The following is an 18404-nucleotide window of genomic DNA, read 5'->3' as shown; positions in this document are numbered from 1 at the left end:
GCAAACGTGTGTTTTATCACGTGACATGCGACCTTGAAACCTCTCTATAGGCCCTAGTAAGCATACTTGGCTTTATGTTTATGCGTGCCAAAGTATTAGACTTCGAATAACGATATTTAAATAAATGAAACGAATATACTTTAATTAGAATAAATGTAAAACAGCCAATTGAAAAAAGGATGATCGGGTGATAAACCGAAATCGTATACGTGCCACTCCCGCTCTAAACTTTTATACCTACGAAAAAGATTGTATTAAAGACCAGTTTTTACGTTACCAGAAAATGAAATAGAAAAAGATTAGTTCAACTTTCGTTTTCTGTTTTATTCTATTTCCACGATACTAATACTGCCAGCAGAATTAAGTCAATTGTAGCCGACTACACCATCTCCTTAAGACTGACAACAAACACTCAATTATACCAGAAAGAATACTTCTCGTCCTCTTCTAAAAACAATTCTACTACGTTGCTTTGTCCCGCTCCTTTCCGGAAAACAGTCTGTTTTTTTCGTATGGAATGAAAATGGCAAACTAGTTACGACGCAATGGAGACATTTTGTTTTTCTTTTGGTCAAAATAACAGACGACGGAAACGGGAATGTCAAAGTATTTTCTAATTTTCTATTACAGGTTTCCGTTCGAATTTTCGGCCAACGACGGAAAGTTAAAAAAAAAAAAAAAAAATCGAAATGGCTAACGTTACCCTCCAACGCAAACGTCTAAAAGAGATTTTAATATCGGAAGTCACAGAATTTATCCCCAATTTTTAAGACATTTGACGAAGAAGTGGTCGACTCACTGGAACCCATCCGTCAGTCTTTTATAGCTGGCACCGGGCTGTTTTCGGAGAAAGGAAGAGTCCCTCCGCTTTTTGTGCTTAAAATATTTAGTAGTGCAGAAAGATAGCGGAAAAGAAAATGTAAACGACAAAGCACTAATTCTCTAAACATGGAGAATGGAGAAAACAAATGTCATAAAAATGATGCCTGTGAATTTCTGGTTATAAAACCAAACGAATTTCATATTTACTTAAGTACTACGAATTCGATTAAAATCTTTTGATGTTATTTTGTTGATTCCGCTCTTAACTTTTACACGTTTGTCCCGAAGGCTTATCTAAACGCGCCAATTTGATGCGCTCCACACTTTTGGGTTTGCATCTATCGGAGAGATGAGCTTTCTGCTATAGGTAAAAGCTTTCCGGTTAAGTTATTCTGTTGGTCCGACAAAAGAAACCATTTAAAAAACCGATCGATATCTATGGTATTTCCCAGAATAATAATAATGCCAACGTGAGGTATCTGGAATGCGTATGGTCCTCTCTCTCGCTCGAAGTAAAGTCTGAAATATGGGATTATAGTCTATTACTATAATTGTGGGAAAACAACAAGGTTCTTAGAGTTGTTAAATTTCAAGTCTTTTGTTTAATAATCATAAATCATAAACTGCTGCCATATTCCTTTCTTTGTTAAGCTGCCACAAATTTTGTATTTTCGCCACAAATTTGTGGACGTATTCGTAGAGCAAATGCTGCGATACAATAGTAGAACCGTGTACGTTGAGAGTGATGTTTCAAACCATTCATTTCCTGATGGTAATCACTACAGTAGAGAGTCGTAAATCGGCACCCTGGTAATCGGAATGGCCGGTAATCGGCACGATTTTCGGTCGGACTGTGTCGTGCCGAATCGAACGTTTTTGATACTAAATTTACTTCTAAAGTATAATTTTCATGTTTTTATATTCTTCAATGTATTTATTTTGTTTGTACAAAATGAAGAAATAATTCTTAACGATACGATAGCCTCGATGATTATTATAAAAATTTTCGTTAGGCTTAAAATCGACGAAAATTCAACACGAAGCGACACGCAACGGAGAAAAATTTGAACATCGGACAGGTTAATATATTTTTTGTACATAGACCGTAATCTGAACAACCCCAGTCCCCAATTGATTCCGATTTTCGGTTCTCTACTGTACTTCATCAAAAAATACGAGTACTACAGAGATACAAATACAAGTGGTCGTGAAAAATGCTTAATTTCTTTGTAAGTTGTCAATTGGATTAAAAACATCCATCTTGATAAGATTTCATAGTATTGTCTTCCCAACATTCGGAAACTTTATGACCGACATTAATGAATGTTTCATCCAGATAGTCAACATTCCTCTTTTCTTGACGATGTCAATGGACCGTTCTCAAGTAATGATGCCTCCGAGTGTCAGTTTGGATGATTCTTAGTAGTTTTGAATTCAGATTTTGGCAATCAAACACAGGATGCAAAGTTGATTTAATTTATATTTGATAAATTGGGATCGCTGTTTATTTAACAACGGACGGATTTACTGGCGATAACTCGTTTCTAAAGAAAAATGGACGAACTGCACTTTGGATGCCATCCAGACAAACTTGTCTTTGTGAAAAATCTCTTTTTAACCTTTCCGTCTTTTGATTGCCGTTCTTTCTTTGTGGCAAAAATGCTCGGAACCGAATTCTGCAGAGTTGCCTTTTCGACCGACAAAGAGGAATGCTGTTCGTATAATTGAGCATATACATTAAAAAGTATTTCTTTAGCTTATTACTTTTAAAATAATATTGATATGATTTGTTTGATCCAGCATCTGAATTCTGATAAATGCCAAACAGAAACTTAAAACTCAATTCGAGTTTTTATTCTGTTTACAGTAACATTATATGGAATGATGTTGCGTGATTTTTTTACAATTTCAAATTTCTTGTGAAAATGTTTGAAATTTCAAGTAGATTATAACAGTTTAAACATATCTCACGATAATTTTCCAACGTATGTTCTGCTTCGTAAGGAACACAGAATTATTTTCCTTCGCGTATGTTAGATCAAAGAACATTGGCTCTATTTTTATTCTGGGAAAGACTACAGTTCTACTAAATTGAATATTTTACTACATTTAAAAATACTTTGCTTACAAATTACTTCAACATTATATTATATTACTAAATTCTAATCAAAAATAGTTATATAAATAAACTCAGTATTAACTTAATATACCTTGTGAGGTGTCTACTTTCCTGGTGAACTTCCATTTCCTGACTTTTGAATTCATTCAGTTCTTTCCGGATCGCTGCCTGAAATAAACCAATCTTGACTTTCAGAAATGTTAATTAAAAAAGAATTTTAATAATCTTAATAAATAATAATCATTATACATAAGTATGATCTTAAAAGATTCATTACACATTATTATTTTGTAGTAAAAAATTAACATTATTTTTCAAAAAACTGAATATATAAATTACTCCTTTCCAAAACTGTAAAGAATTTAAATTAGAATAAAAAATTACTGCCAACATTTACACGTTTAAAATGAAATGAGTGGAGTAAGATTTTTGTTTTAATTGCAAAATGTATTACAAAATTTGAATGCCAAAATTTCTAAGTAAAACTGTCAAAACTTGTAAAATATTAAAAGTTACTTTTTGCATGCATTATTTTCCATTTAATATACATAAACTGTGTTTCATAAAGTGGCTAGACCAGAGATCAACAGTCTTTTGCAAGAAGAGCCAATTTAAAAAAAATTCAATGGAAACTAAATTATCAAAAATCACAGGGGTACATGAATAAAAAATACATTTTAAAACACTATGACTGTAGTTAATGATATTTATTTTTAAGATGAAAACATAATACTAGTTATGGTAATCATTTTTAAGGAAAGAAAATACACTTGGAATAAGATGTCATTCAATAGAAGTATTATGAATATTTTAAATGAAATGAGCAATTATTTATTGTGACATGTCACAATGCTGCAATTTTTAATCATCTTTTACTTTAAATCAATTAAAAATATATGCTCTTGATTTTAGTGGTGTCTTGCTCCTGTACATTGTATTTTTCCTAATAATAATTGAGTCGTGCCTGTTATCTATGTAACTCCATTCTGGAGAAAATTTTTGAATTGAAATCACATGATTTCTCTTCTAGATGGAAAGATCGTATCTAGTTAATCGGGGCCTCTAGGTTCTAAGCTTTCTGCATCTAGTCTCGACTTTGTCTACTTAACTCTGTTCTTGAGATTAACAAAAGACAGACAGACAGACAGATTCCAGTGTGAATTTATAGGACCGAAATTTGAAAATTGCAGCCCAACAAGGATAGTAACAGAGTGGGCAAAGAGCTTTTGATATCGTGTTTCTCAGTGATGTAATTTTAATTTTTTCATTATTGCTCTTTCATTTTCCTTTTCAATTTCTCTTACCATCATTTTATTTTCTTTTTGCAACTTTTTGTTTACTTTCTTATGTATCTGGTCATTGCAATACAGACTTTTGTTATTATAGATTCTTTAAAATTAATTTTGTTAAGGTTGGCCATACTTCCAAGTTTCTCTTCTCCTTGTATTCGTTCCATCTTGCTTCCCCACTTCTCAATCATATTTCCTTCTATTGACTCACATTCATTTATCTACTAGCTGTATACTTTTAAAATGGTTACATACCCATACACTGTTAATGAATGAGTATGATGAAAAAGAAAGAGCTTCCCTGATGTAACTGTAAATGTAAGCTCTGAAAAGTGAATCACAAAATATGAAAATAGATAGTCATAAACAAAAAATTACTGCACAACAGTATTTTATTTGCGACCTATAAAGTATTACACATCTTTATAGTAAGCATATTGCTGAAATGTAGTAATTAAACCGATTGCTAACCCGTCATATCGGTCTAGATTGCTCGCTAGAACGGGAGAGTGATATTAGAAACTGTAGAAGTATTCTCGAAGAATCGTATTGGTCAATGTTAGTTTTAAGTTTAAAGATTTGATGAGTCAAGTGGCATGTCTAGTACAAATAATAAATTAGTAAGATTTGGTATCTGACTAAATAATATATTTCAAAATAGTATAGTTCAGTTAATTAATCTGTGAAGACTAATATAAAATATAACTTTTAAAATAATTTTCACGAAGGTTTATTATACCTTATCTTTTGGAGTTAAACGTGTCCACGGTTTGTCTGCTCTGCGATCGTAGTCGTGAGCCTGGGTGACCTCGACGTAATCGTTAAAACGAATGATTTTCCGCTCCTTTAGTTCTTCAATGGTGGGACGAAAGCTCAGCTAAATAAATGAGAATATACAGATTTCTATGTATAGCATCCTTTTAATCCAAAAATTTTTCTTGGTAGATGATCTCACAGCTTTCCGGTCAGAAAACTACAACTTTATTTTTGAAATAAAGTAATAAATAATAGGAGATATGGAAGATAAAGATAAAAATATAGAAATTCCTATGGAAGATAAAGATAAAAATTTAGAAATAGAATTTTTAATATGTAAGTGTTTGTATTGTAGAAATCTTTTTATGTGATATTTAAATAATGTCATGTCCTTAATTACAATTTGTATATAAATTTTTTTGAACAGCACTGAAGAGGAGTTGGAAACTTAAACCAACCCAAAATGCATTTGTTGTTCAATTTTTGAAATAAAGTCATAGTTTTCTGACCAGAAAGCTGTGAGATCGTCTACCAAGAAAAATTTTTGGATTAAAAGGATGCCATATATAGAAATTGAATAAACAGCAACCATACTATACCGAGAATATACAGAATTGTTTTAAACTATTACAAAGATCCTTAACAAGTATAATTAATCTTTTACCTTCCTAATTAGCATCTTCTTCTTTTGTTCTTTTTCTTTTCTCATTTCTTCTGGAGTTTGATCTTAAAAAAAAATAACAACTTTTAATAGATATTTTAAGAATTTATAATTATCATAAACATATAAATATTAAAGATATATAACTATAATGCAAATATTCTTACTCTTTAAAATATTTCTTTGTTCTAATTCTTCGGCAGTTGGCCTGAGACTAAGCCGCCTACAAATAATTCTCATCGTTAATTTTGTACGACGGTGACAAATTTTATTTTAATTTACAATTGTCTTAAATAGAAGATGAATAAAGAGAGAGAGAAATTTCTTAGATTTAAAAAAAAAATCCCTAAAATTCAGTTTTAGAAAGGAATCTCACACCTGGAATCAATTTCTTTTTAAAACTAGGGATATTTTTGTGTATAAAAGGAAATAATAAAATTAAAGTTATAAAAATAAAATGAGTTTTTAATTTTAATTATGTAGTGTTTTTATTCAAAATGAATAGCATTTATTTTTCTCAATAAAAAACAAATCTGTACTACTAAGAAATAGTTTTATATAATGCAGATTACCAAAGAAATTTTTTAACATTAAGAAGAAATAAAATTCAATATGTTTTCCTCACTTATTGTATTAATTCCATTTTACAGTTAATTTTTCCAAGATGTATACTATCTCTTGCTATAATTAAACTTAATGCAACTTTAGTATAATGAAATTAAAATATCGTTATTTACGTTAATGCTGTATTCTAATAAGTTTAAGTTAATACCGTTAGTAAGTTTACATTAAATTTAAAATATCTTAACAATGCTTTGTATATTTTAGAAATATCATCAAAAATGTAATTTTTGAATTTATTTTTTAATGTGAATTTAAATAGATGACTACACTATCATATAATGTCAACACTAATTAAACTAGAAAACTATCATCATTTTTAACATCTATAAACTAAAACAATCTTCTCAAGAGGTTTTTCTTGATTACTTTAACTTTAGAATAAATTATAAAATTTCTATGTATATTTATTTTATCTATTAAATCATGCATGAAATCTGTAGAGAGTTTGAAAGAAAGAGAATGATTTCATATTTCTACAAAACTAATTACTTGAATGTTTAAGGTTTTAGAAAAATTTTATAAGAAAAACAAATGAAAATAAATATCAATAAAATAATGGCATAAATACTTGTGATAAATAAAACATTGATTAATGGCAAGTTATCTCAAAAAATTTATTTTTTCAAGAAATATTTTTATAAGAATTTGGTGTCAGAGGGACTTTTAATCAATTTACATATTCATAAATAGAGAAAAGCCTCAAAGGAAGGTTGACTCCACTTGTGCTAATTGTGTTCCTGTGGTTGTAAAGGTGCGAAGACGTCGGATTTTTATTTGCATTTAGTCTTCAATTTGCAATACATTTAAAAATAAAAGATGCTTTACTCGTTGTCTTAAAGACACTAAAAGGATTTTGCGTCCATTACAAATTCAAGCTAGGTCTACAGTAAACCAAGTCGGAAGTCGGGTCTGACATATTTGATTCCAAATATGTCGGACTCGACTCCTTGCATCTGGTTACTTTGTCTGTGATTTGACCCGTGGGATCCAACCTATAATAGCAAAAACATGCCTGTATTTTCCTATAACATATAGTTGATTAAAAACTAATTAAAAAGTTTCTCTGACACACATTGATTCTGATCAATTAAAAAAAATACTAGTACAGTAGAAGATAACAAAGTTGTTATAATAATTTATATATATTAGAACTTACCTTATTAATTGATTTCCTACAGCTTCCCATATTTCCTGTCTTTCCTTTTCTGTTTGTAAATGAATGATATTTTTGTCGATTAGTTCTTGGCGTTCGGGTCTTTGAGCTAATTTTAGTGCAAGAAAATCTCTCCGAACCATTTTGGCTACCAGTCGGCCTGAAAAACATTTAATTTATTGTTTCAAAACCAATAGAAATCAATATTTATTTTGAAATACAGTTATCTTCATATTAATTTAAACAAATTATTAAATCATCAACTTTATTAATGATTAATTTTCTACAAGCCAATTCAATGCCGTATGTCATCAGGCTAGATATTGAATTATTTTAATTATTTTAATTAAAAATTATAATTATTAAATTTATTAAGAGATGGCACCTAACATCTCCCTCTAGTACCAAACTGTTTCATAATTTATTAGTATTATAGCTGATATCTGGCCCGATGACATACGGCATTGGTTGGCCTATAGTTTATAACGTATCAGGTTTTAATGTTGTTTGATTAATTTTCTAAAATATGAATTATTTAATACTGATTAAATTTAAAAATAATTAATTCAGATTGTTTGAAATTGTATCAGAATGCAAATTTCAATCTAGGTCTAACCAATTATTCCATGTTAAATTCTGTGATAGTTAAGAATACTGTTAATAATGTTCATTTATTATTTAAAAGTTAATTACTAGTTCTAATTTCACAATATTGCCATTTGTAAACCTATCTACACTGCTACTATTTAATTTCATTAATGTATCTAGGCATTCTGTGCACACCCATCTTTTAAGGCTCAAACCCAACATTTAACAACACTTCACATTTTCTACATACATTCACATTGCAATTTATGATTCTTTATTTAAACAATACTGATTTTATATACATATTGACAATGCTGCCACTTGGGTATCTTGCATCTATGTGCATATCCCATTTTTACACCCTTATGATTTAATTTAGTGCAAAGATAAACTGCCTAACTAAGTCACAAGAGTAAGTAGATCAAAGCCAGATTGGCTGAGATTGATAAAGCCTAAGTCTACAAAAGGCAAAGAGAAAATAAATGGGGAGACCACTACCTGAGGACTGCCATCAAACTGTCTGTTTGTTGCACCAAAAAGGAGAAAAATTAGCCAATGAAAAAGGCTATGTGCTTGTGTGCTGCAAAACGATATATGCTAGTGTGTCAGACTGGAATTTAAGCTAATGATTGCCTCATCCACAGATTGTCAGGGACAAGGCAATCTAGGGCTAAACTGTTAAAGAGGACAAACCTGCTGAAAAATACGAAGTGTTCAGGTGTAGCTCTCACTCTCTGCAAACTGGTTGAATTGTGTTTGACTGAAAGCAAAATATGTAAGATGTGCAAAGGTAGGTGATTAGTAATAGTTGTCACAGAGACCATTAATAAAAGCTGTTTTTTTTTTTTTGCTAATTTGTTGTTTTTGACTGAGCCACTTTCTGTCCAAATCTACACGACATGAAATCTTTCACTGCATATGATGCTATTTTTTGTGAGACTTGCTGTCTGGTCAACCACAAGAAACAGAAATGCCAAAGAAGATGGCATGGATCCCATATTTATGTAACGTACATTATTCACTCTGTAATCCCCACAATTTCCAGAATAAATTAATTTTTATATAGATTCGAACGTATACCTAAGCACTAATTTTCCAGCAAATAAATGTAAACAAACTTACACTTCAAACGTTTTTGGCCACAAATTTATTGGCCTTCTTCAGGAAAACGACAGAAAAAAGGTGTTCTATAAATAGAACAACGTGACAATAGATAAAAGTGACAACGGAAAAAAGGCGTTCTATTTATAGAACGCCTTTTTTCCGTTGTTTTCCTGAAGAAAGCCAATAAATTTGTGGCCGAAAACATTTGAAGTGTAAGTTTGTTTACATTTATTTGCTGGAAAATTAGTGCTTAGGTATATGTTCGAATCTATATGTACTGTTCCAGTTTTTTGAGGAAGTTATCTTCATTATTAATTTTTATATTCTGAAGTTTTAGTTTGCAGACCTTCTTCACTTTGAATATTTTTTTTTTTATTTAAAAGTGGTAACGATTAAATTGATACTTAGGCTAGTATCTAAAATAGTAGTGTGTGTATATGTATATATATATAACAAACATTTATCATCACATTTACAAGTTTCTTTATTTCTTGACATAGTTCTGACTATTATTAATGCATGTATCTTATTGCTTTATCAAAGCCTTAATACTGGCTGCATAGAAGACTTGAGTTCTGTTGTCTGTTATATTCAACCTCTGTGACTTGTAAAATGTTTTCCTTCAAAGTGATTTTTTTTTAGCAGTTTTGCTTGGGATTAAGTTGGAGCTTTAAGGCAGATGTTCCATTAGTTTCCACCCTAGTTCAATTTTCTTCTGTATTAATTGAACCAAATGAGGTTTGGTACTGTTGTGACAAAATAGTACTTCTCTAAGACCGAATGATTTTTTCAAATTGCAAAGTTGAATTTGACAATAAGATTCAGCATTCACATCCTGACTTTGCTTTTGGAAATCGGTTACTCCTTGACAATCCAAAAATATTGTAAGAATAATCTTCCCTATAAATGACATTACCTTGAATTTCTTGATTAATCATTTCTGTTACTAGTTTCTTGTAATTTACTTTGGCTGTTTTTAGTAATTTAAATCACACAGGAAAAAATTAATTGTATATATAGATTTTATTATTGTACTTGGAAAAACATTTTGGGTTCTGTTAACCCCTCTTCAGTCCTTTTTTTTAATATATTTTCTTTGATTATTTAACATAGATTGGTATTAAAAACTGGGCAAGTAAACTGGATACATTAAAAAACCTGTATATGGATAAAAGTACAATTGATAACAGTTAATAAAATAAACTTGTATAAAAATGGGTTTAAAAAAAACCTTTCTTCTAAAAAGGTTGAATTTCTTGGTTGAAGGTGAAGAAAGATGAGTATGTTGCAATGAGGCATGCTTTTATATGGACAAGTAGTGATGCATCCATGTTTTATCCCTGGTAAAAATCCTGTTAAATGTGCCTTGTCTTTCATATCTGCACTGAGCAAAATGTTGGAATGATAGACCCATTTGATTCATTTTGTGCTCCCTTTCATATGTTCTCTGGGCACCAATCATGTGCATATTTTCTGAAGTCAAACAATTATGCATGCATTTTGATGACAGTTAATGATGAGAACACCCTAATGCACTGTCTGTAGTTACTTGCCTAACTGCTTGAATCATCATCTTTTCCCACTACAGTTGTTTCTGTCACAATTTCAACAGATTAGGGTATTCAACATCATAAAATCTGTAATCAATATAAAAATGTTGATATTATGCATTAATCAGTAAGAGGCAATTGATATTGTCAAAATATCAGTAATTAGTTGATAAAATTATCAGTAACAACTACAACAAATTGCTTAAATGGTTTTATTTTAATATTGTAATCTCAATTATTTAACTCTCATTAAGTTGTATTTTTTCTTTTCCATTTTTGTCTTATTCTGCCCTGTGAGATTTTAATAACATCCACGATGGGTTTGGACAGGCCTGCATGAATCTGCAAGGTGGCAAGGGTTGAGGCCTGGTATATCTGAAACATGAAAAACTCCTGAGATTGTTTGCCTGGATTTAATCCTAGGTCCTCCAGAGAAAAAGGCTGATGCTTTAACTACTTTGGCCATTCAGCCATATCACAAAAAGAAAAAATGTTCCAAATTTGTTTGTAGGAAGGAGATTTTCTTTTGCTTGGCACTTTTCTTAAGTTGGTTTTTTCACTGTATTTGGAATTTGTAACTCTGAAAGTTAGTAATTGTATTTTATATAGTTTATGATTGTTAATTGCAAATATTGGTAAGTTGTAATGTAAAATAATATTGAATTTCAGAAATTCTTGATATCGGTAACATGAAATGTCAATAATATTATTAAACAGTATTTGCTTTTGCGACTTTGATATTGGAAAATATCACAACAACAGTTGACTATTCAATAACGCCAAACATCACTAATGCAGGTCTATCTTTATCAGCACCTTTTGAGTATCCTTGAAAAAAGTTATTGATCCAATTGTATAGGTCAGTCCATAAGTTCATGCGTATTTTTATGACCTTGAGAAAGATCTTGTTTTGCTGTTAAAAATGTCAGTCTAATGTGATAATTTTTACACTGAAGTGTTAAATTGGATCTCATTCATATAATACTGTTCAGAATTGTGAACATTTCTGTTGTTTATTTTCGTTAAAATGGAAGTAAGTAACCAATGAATATAAAAGACATGTTTTATACTTTTTATTTTTAAGTGGTGAGAATGCTACAAATGCAGCTAAAAAAATAAATACTGTACATAATCAAATTGTAATTAGTGCAAGGACTGCGCAGAAGAGGTTTGAAAGATTCAGAAACAACAATTTTAGTGTGGAGGATAAGGCTCGTACCGGAAGACCCGTCGACTTTGACGACGATGCTCTCTCTGCACTAGTCGAAGCAGAACTATCTTTAACAGTTGACAAAATTGTGGAACGTTTAAATTCATCCCACGGAATTGTTCATAGACACCTACAACAAATCAGAAAAGTTTCAAAGCTAGGAAAACGGATACCACACGAACTGCCAATAGCTAACCGACAACAACGTGTAAACATTTGAACGTCTCTTTTATCCCGTATTGCTTTAAAACCTTTTCTTGGTAGGCTGGTTACTGGAGACGAAAAACGGATCCTCTATAATAATGTGACGAGAAAAAGACCATGGATGGATTGCGACAAGCAGCCAAAATAGACTGCAAAAGGTGGGTTGCATCCAAAAAAAAAATTCTTTTGTCTGTTTGGTGGGATATGTCAGGTGTAATTCACTTTGAGCTGTTAGAACCTAATCAAACAATTACAGCTCAAATGTATTGTGAGCAATTAGAGCATTTAAATGAAAAATTGAAAAAAAATCGACCGTCACTAGTGAACAGAAAGCGGGTTCTCTCGCAGCATAACAATGCCAGACCACACGCTGCAAAAATAACTGTACAGAAACTCGAAAGCTACAACTGGGAAATTTTACCTCATCCACCATATTCGCCAGATATTGCTCCCAGTGATTATCATCTTTTTCGCAGTTTGCAGAATTTTTTAAAAGGGAAAACTTTTGAGGATGAGAACAATGTAAAAAAGGCTATTTCTGAATATTTTGATTCAAAACCGAAATCATTTTACGAAGACGGGATTAAAAAGCTACCATCAAAATGGCAAAAAATTGTACAAAATAATGGTGAATACATTATAGATTGAAATAAAATTGAATTAAAATTTTTTGCTGCTTTTTTTGTATATAAAAATACGCATGAACTTATGGACAGACCTGATATGTAGCTTTACATCACAAACACTTTTCACTGTAAACAGAAAACATTTTCTTGATGATTTCCTTTGCAGAAAGTCCTTTTCTCCACAAAAAAAAATGAACAATAACTGCTATTTAGCTGTACAATCCTCAAGCATGGTCACCATTTGGAAACTGAGCTAATATTTCTTTCTAGAAAGGAAAGCAATAATCTACTTTTCCACAATCATTAAGAAGATTAAGATATTGATTGTAATGCATTATCAGTGAATCAGCAAATATTTCATGGCTTTGCAAATGTATCACTGTGTCAAAGCTATTTTTGTATTTCTAGGTCAATCTGGAAATGATAATCACTACAATGCTTCTTTATAGGATCAAACAAATAAGTCATCTGATCCAAAGTCTGAATTATATGTTTATCTAGTCTATGGATAAATAGAGAAATATCCTTTCCTTACATTTTACTTTTCAATCAAATTACATATTTAAAAATGAAGAAAATTTAATTACTTAATTTCCATTATATGATAATCTTAAATCAAATGAAAATAATAAAATACTTGAAAAATAAAAGACTAAATACACACAAAAAATGATTGTCTATTGAATTTTAAATTATAAATTAAATATCTGATTTGTCAAAACAGCAAGTATGATCATTTAAATAAATAACTAAAAGCTAGGGTGCTTAAATCAAAGGTTTTTCAAAATCTTTATGAAATGACTTATTTTATCTTTTAACCATTTAGATATTTTATGTTGTAGTTCATAAATTTAATCTGGGTTTAGAATTTTACAAACACCTGAACTAAATGAAATATTTCAAAATTACTGAAGTTTACTAATTCTTCTACTTAAATAACAGTACTAAAAGTACAAAGTTTATTTATTAATTATATACTTACAATGTTCATCATCACCATAATAGTCTCGCCATAGAATTAAGCTATCCATATCGAATTCAATTTCACCAATAGTATCGCTGTAGGTACCAGCAACGTGAGTAATATTAATAAATGGTATAGGCCTATTTTCTTTGTTTTCTACATCACATGAGGAACTTCCAGATATTGGTACTTTGATAACTCTTAATCTAAAGTAAAAAATGTATTTTTTAATATATATTTATACAATATAATATGTTCATATACATTTTAAAATTAAATAACAAACAAATTATATTAATCTATTGATTAATATTATTTTGATCCATTACTTCCAGACTTTTCAGACTACTAATTACATTAACAAACATAACAAGCAATTATTTATTGTAAAATTGTCACAATGCCAGACTGCAATTTTTTATCATATTTTTTTAATTTATTTAATTTAAAATATATGCTTTCTGCCTCAAATTAGTAGTGTCTTGCCTCTGTACATCATACTTTCCTGTTAGCAATAGTCATGTCAGTCATCTATCTAATATTTCACGGGAAGATTTTTGAATTAAAATAATGAGACTTCCAGTTTGCATTGGAAGTTTATATATAGTTAATCAGTGCCTCCTGCACCTAAGGTTTCCACATCTGGTCTTGTCTTGCCATTCTTGAGATGAAGGAAAGACAGACAGATGACAGACAAGAATAACATTTATAGATCTAAAATTTTTTCAAATTGTACCCCAATAAATGTTATTCTAATGATCTTTAAAGTCACTAGATTATTATTTTAATCTTAAACTTGTTATTTCAGATTTTTGTTTTAAACATTTTTCTTACTTTCAACTTCACAAACATGTTCTAATTTATACAAGCATTTGGATATATTTTGCTTTTTTATTATTACAAGACAAAAACTTTTTAAGTTTGTAAAGTATAAAAGCTTCGCTACTGTTGTTGGACTTTAATTTTTTGATGTCTTCAGTGTCATCATCTTCCTCATCTTGGTATTTTATGTTGTTGAATAATTTCATTAAAGTTTAAGTACTCTGATGTAACTAAAGCATTGTATTGTCGATACCAACAAAGTCATCAAATGTTTCTTCCACATTCATGTTTTCCACATCATCACAGTCACCAAATTTTCATAAACTTCCTGAATTTGATATCCAGTAAAATCCAATCCAGCCTTTTTAAAACAATTTACAATTTTCACTGCTTCACTTCGTTTCAGAATTTCTCAATGAATGAATTGCACTTTGAAATCTTCACCTAATAGATATAAACTTTCTATAACTTGATGCACCAAACATCTCCTGTAATGAGTTTAAAATTCTTTAATAATCCCCAAATCAAGAGGTTGCAGCTCACTAGTACAATTTGGAGGTAAGAACTTAAGTTCAGTATTTGTGATTCATTTCAAGTGGGTAGCTAAACATTTATTCAGGGACAAAATAATTTTTGTTACAAACACTTTTTTGCATCTAATGACTGCAAACATTCCTGAAAAATTTTTTGATTGTCATTCATGCCTTTCCATTGGAATTGTATGATGTCAGATATATTCTGATATATTTTAGACATCTCAGTTTGGCTGATTTCCCTATTATCAGCTACTTTAATTTTTTGATTCCATGAACTCTCAGCAGAACTGTTTACTCATTTTTCATTTGGTGCACTTATCCCCACAAAAACAAGGGTTTGCCAGATAGAAAACTAAAAAAATAAATCTGTTTTATCAATGTTAAATGTCTTCAGGTTTATATTCCTAACAAACTGAATTAACTTTCTCTTTCTGCTCTCACTGTTTCTGGATCCACACTTTTACTCTCACCAATCATAGTTTTGTAAACTAAGTTGTGTCTTCTTTAAAAATGGTCCCTCCATCCATTTGATATTTAAATTCCTAAAAATTTATATATTTTTCAATTTTGAGGTCTTGTTCCCATATCCTCAGTCAATCAATAACAATGTTCTGGGTCCTGAGAGAAATGATATAATCTTTTAATATTTTTTCAAGTTCTTCATATAATAAACTTTATGTATATCCTCTGGTTGGAAAATGAGTGCACTTTGTAATATTGTTCTCAATGTTTTTTAACATTTAACAATTCTGTTTGAAAGGGAAAAAAGCTATCACAAGCACATCTGGGAAAATTTCATTCAAATAGTATCAAAACTGAGCTAACAATGAAAGGCTTATTGGTGACAATAGCATCACTAATCTGATTTCAAAATTCATTTATTTTATTTTTCTTTTCTTATTTTTGAAAATGTGTTTTTAAAAAATTACAGATTTAGTCAATCAGAATACAGTATAAATTGCAGAAAATATAAAAAATTAAAATGTAATCTATGGAAAAATTTATAGGTAAGTACAGGGAAAAGGTTGAAACCAGAAAATTATGGTATAACCAGAAACTCTAATTGTGGGAGTGTATGTATGATGTATATACAGTAGAGAGTTGTTTATCCGAATTGTCGGTTATCTGAATGCTTTCCAGTCGGACTGTGTCGTGCCGAATTGAACTTTTTTGATACTAGATTTACTTCTAAAGTATAATTTTTATGTTTTTATATTTTTCAATATATTTATTTTGTTTGTACAAAATAAAGAAATAATTTTTAACGATACAATAGCCTCGATTATTATTATAAAAATTTTCTTTAGGCTTAAAATCGATGAAAATTCAACACGAAGCGACACGCAACAGAGAAAAATTCAACACAAAGCGACACGCAACAGAGAAAAATTCAACACGAAGCGACACGCAACGGAGAAAAATTTCAACATCGAACAGGTTAATATATTTTTTTGTACATAATTGGTTATCCGAACAACCCCAGTCCCAATCGATTCGAATAAACAACTCTCTACTGTATTTCAAATTTATCTCATAATTTATTATCTATATTACTAACCAAAACATAATTAAAAATTTATTTGTCCCCAAAAAAAGATTTTTATCTAGATAAATAATAAACAGATTTGGTTTAAGGAACATATAGGGGGTATTCATGATCCATAGCTTTTCTTACTATACCAGCATTCGCTGCTTTCTTAATTATCATAAAAGCATTACTTTTCCCAATTTCATTTACATTAGTACAGCTTCTATGGCAAGATCTAACAGCTTAGTGAAAAGTTTCCTCATAGCAATATTCATCAATTAACAAAATTTGTCAACAGAAAACCAGAGTCATTTTATGATTTAAAAAACGGCAGAAAGAATTTTTCAAAAAGTGATCCAACAAAGATAAAATAAGTATTGTAAATTGTTTCTTTGAAATGTATGTTCATGGTTCATTCTTTCCTAGAATGCAGCTCTTCAAAAATGAGAAATGCTTTCCATTGTGAATACTCCTATAGTGTATCTGTAGAAATTTATAAAATTCAAAAAACAGGGATCTGAATTTTACATGGCATCAGAAACAAAATTCCTTTTTTCTGAAAACTGATTTTAATTATTCACTTTAAACATTCCTGTAATATAAAGTTTAAATCTGATATTTTGAATCCTTAATTTATTTATTATTTTGCTTAGACACTTCCACATTTCAATAGTACCTGATTATAGTTTTTACATACATATATATATATAATATATAAATATCCAAGCTCTGAATTATTATAACTGTCAGATCATTAACCACTGGATTAACTTTTGAGCTACAATTTGGCAAACTATTATTACAAATACAGAGTAATTTGTAATAATTAGGCAGTTAGGTAAGCATCTTAATAATTTCAAAAGTTACATTAATTAGAACAAGAAAGTAGTCTAATCACCTATCTTTAGTTCAAATTATTTTGTAATTATAATAATTATTAGTCAAATTATATCTCCAAAAGTTTAATCTAGTGGTTAGCAATCTAAAAGTAGTTTTTATTTTGTACTGTTAACGTAAGGATATTTGCTTGATGGGAACTTGATATACATGTATATCATTTTCAGTTATTTATGTTGTAAAATTCAATTTTCATTAATATTAATTATTGTGTGATTTAATGATTAAAAAATAAAACATTAAAATATTAAGCTTAATAATGTCCATACTTTTGTTTAAGCTTTGAATTGTTCAAATTGTTATTAAAATTTAAACTGACTAAAGAATTGCAATCTGACAATGATCATGAAAGATGATCAAAAACATTCATTTGTTTGTTAAACATACTTTTAGGATAGATGATTATTTTTGTTTATTACAAATATTGGGCACTGTTCTGATATTTTAAAGTGTTAAACAAGATTTTTATTTTTGAAAGTTATAATAAATTTCTCATTGTAAATGTTATAATGATATACATGTAAACTTATTAAATGTATTTTTCATTTTAAATAAAAGCATAATACAGAACAAATCACTCACTTATCAACTGCTCTATTTTGATCTGCAAATGGTATGACTGTTGCAAAAGAAGCTGAAAAAGTAGTGGTTTTTGGAACTAATGTCGTGGAAGAATAAGAATAGCTGCTTCGTTTCTTTAGAGCACTTTTTTTAGGTACTGCAGAGAGTTGAGGTTCTTTGGCTGGAATTTCTTCTACTGAATAAAAAATTAAAAATTTTAAATAAACAAATAACTATAATATATCTAGTTATTTCAAATATTAAAAATCAAATTAACCTATTTTACAATTAATAAAATAAATGAAACCAAATAACTATTAATTAAATTGTTTTGGTTAAATAAAAGATTACTAGTTTGAATTAATTTGAATAAATAGTACATGACCTACT

General features: G+C 29.6%; 1 protein-coding gene across 3 annotated transcripts in view; it reads right to left on the bottom strand.

Annotated features, from left to right (window-relative positions):
• Positions 1–18404, bottom strand: part of LOC136987571 (phosphatase and actin regulator 1-like) — a 103511-nt gene that overhangs the window by 2138 nt on the left and 82969 nt on the right. For 2 of the 3 annotated variants that reach the window (XM_067285323.1, XM_067285325.1), the window contains exons 6-12: positions 18036–18210; positions 13689–13876; positions 7428–7584; positions 5815–5870; positions 5651–5712; positions 4970–5107; positions 3033–3109 (exon numbers count right to left, since the gene is read on the bottom strand). In XM_067285323.1, the coding sequence (XP_067141424.1) occupies positions 3033–3109; positions 4970–5107; positions 5651–5712; positions 5815–5870; positions 7428–7584; positions 13689–13876; positions 18036–18210 (853 nt within the window). The remainder of the gene's footprint in view (positions 1–3032; positions 3110–4969; positions 5108–5650; positions 5713–5814; positions 5871–7427; positions 7585–13688; positions 13877–18035; positions 18211–18404) is intronic. The other variant, XM_067285324.1, reaches the window with a different exon arrangement.

The sequence above is a fragment of the Centruroides vittatus genome, unplaced genomic scaffold (assembly GCF_030686945.1).
Source record: "Centruroides vittatus isolate TY-2023 unplaced genomic scaffold, ASM3068694v2 scaffold_2520, whole genome shotgun sequence".
NCBI lineage: Eukaryota > Metazoa > Arthropoda > Arachnida > Scorpiones > Buthidae > Centruroides > Centruroides vittatus.
The sequence above is the reverse complement of the archived record's forward strand: the minus strand, read 5'-3'. Positions and strand labels throughout refer to the sequence as shown.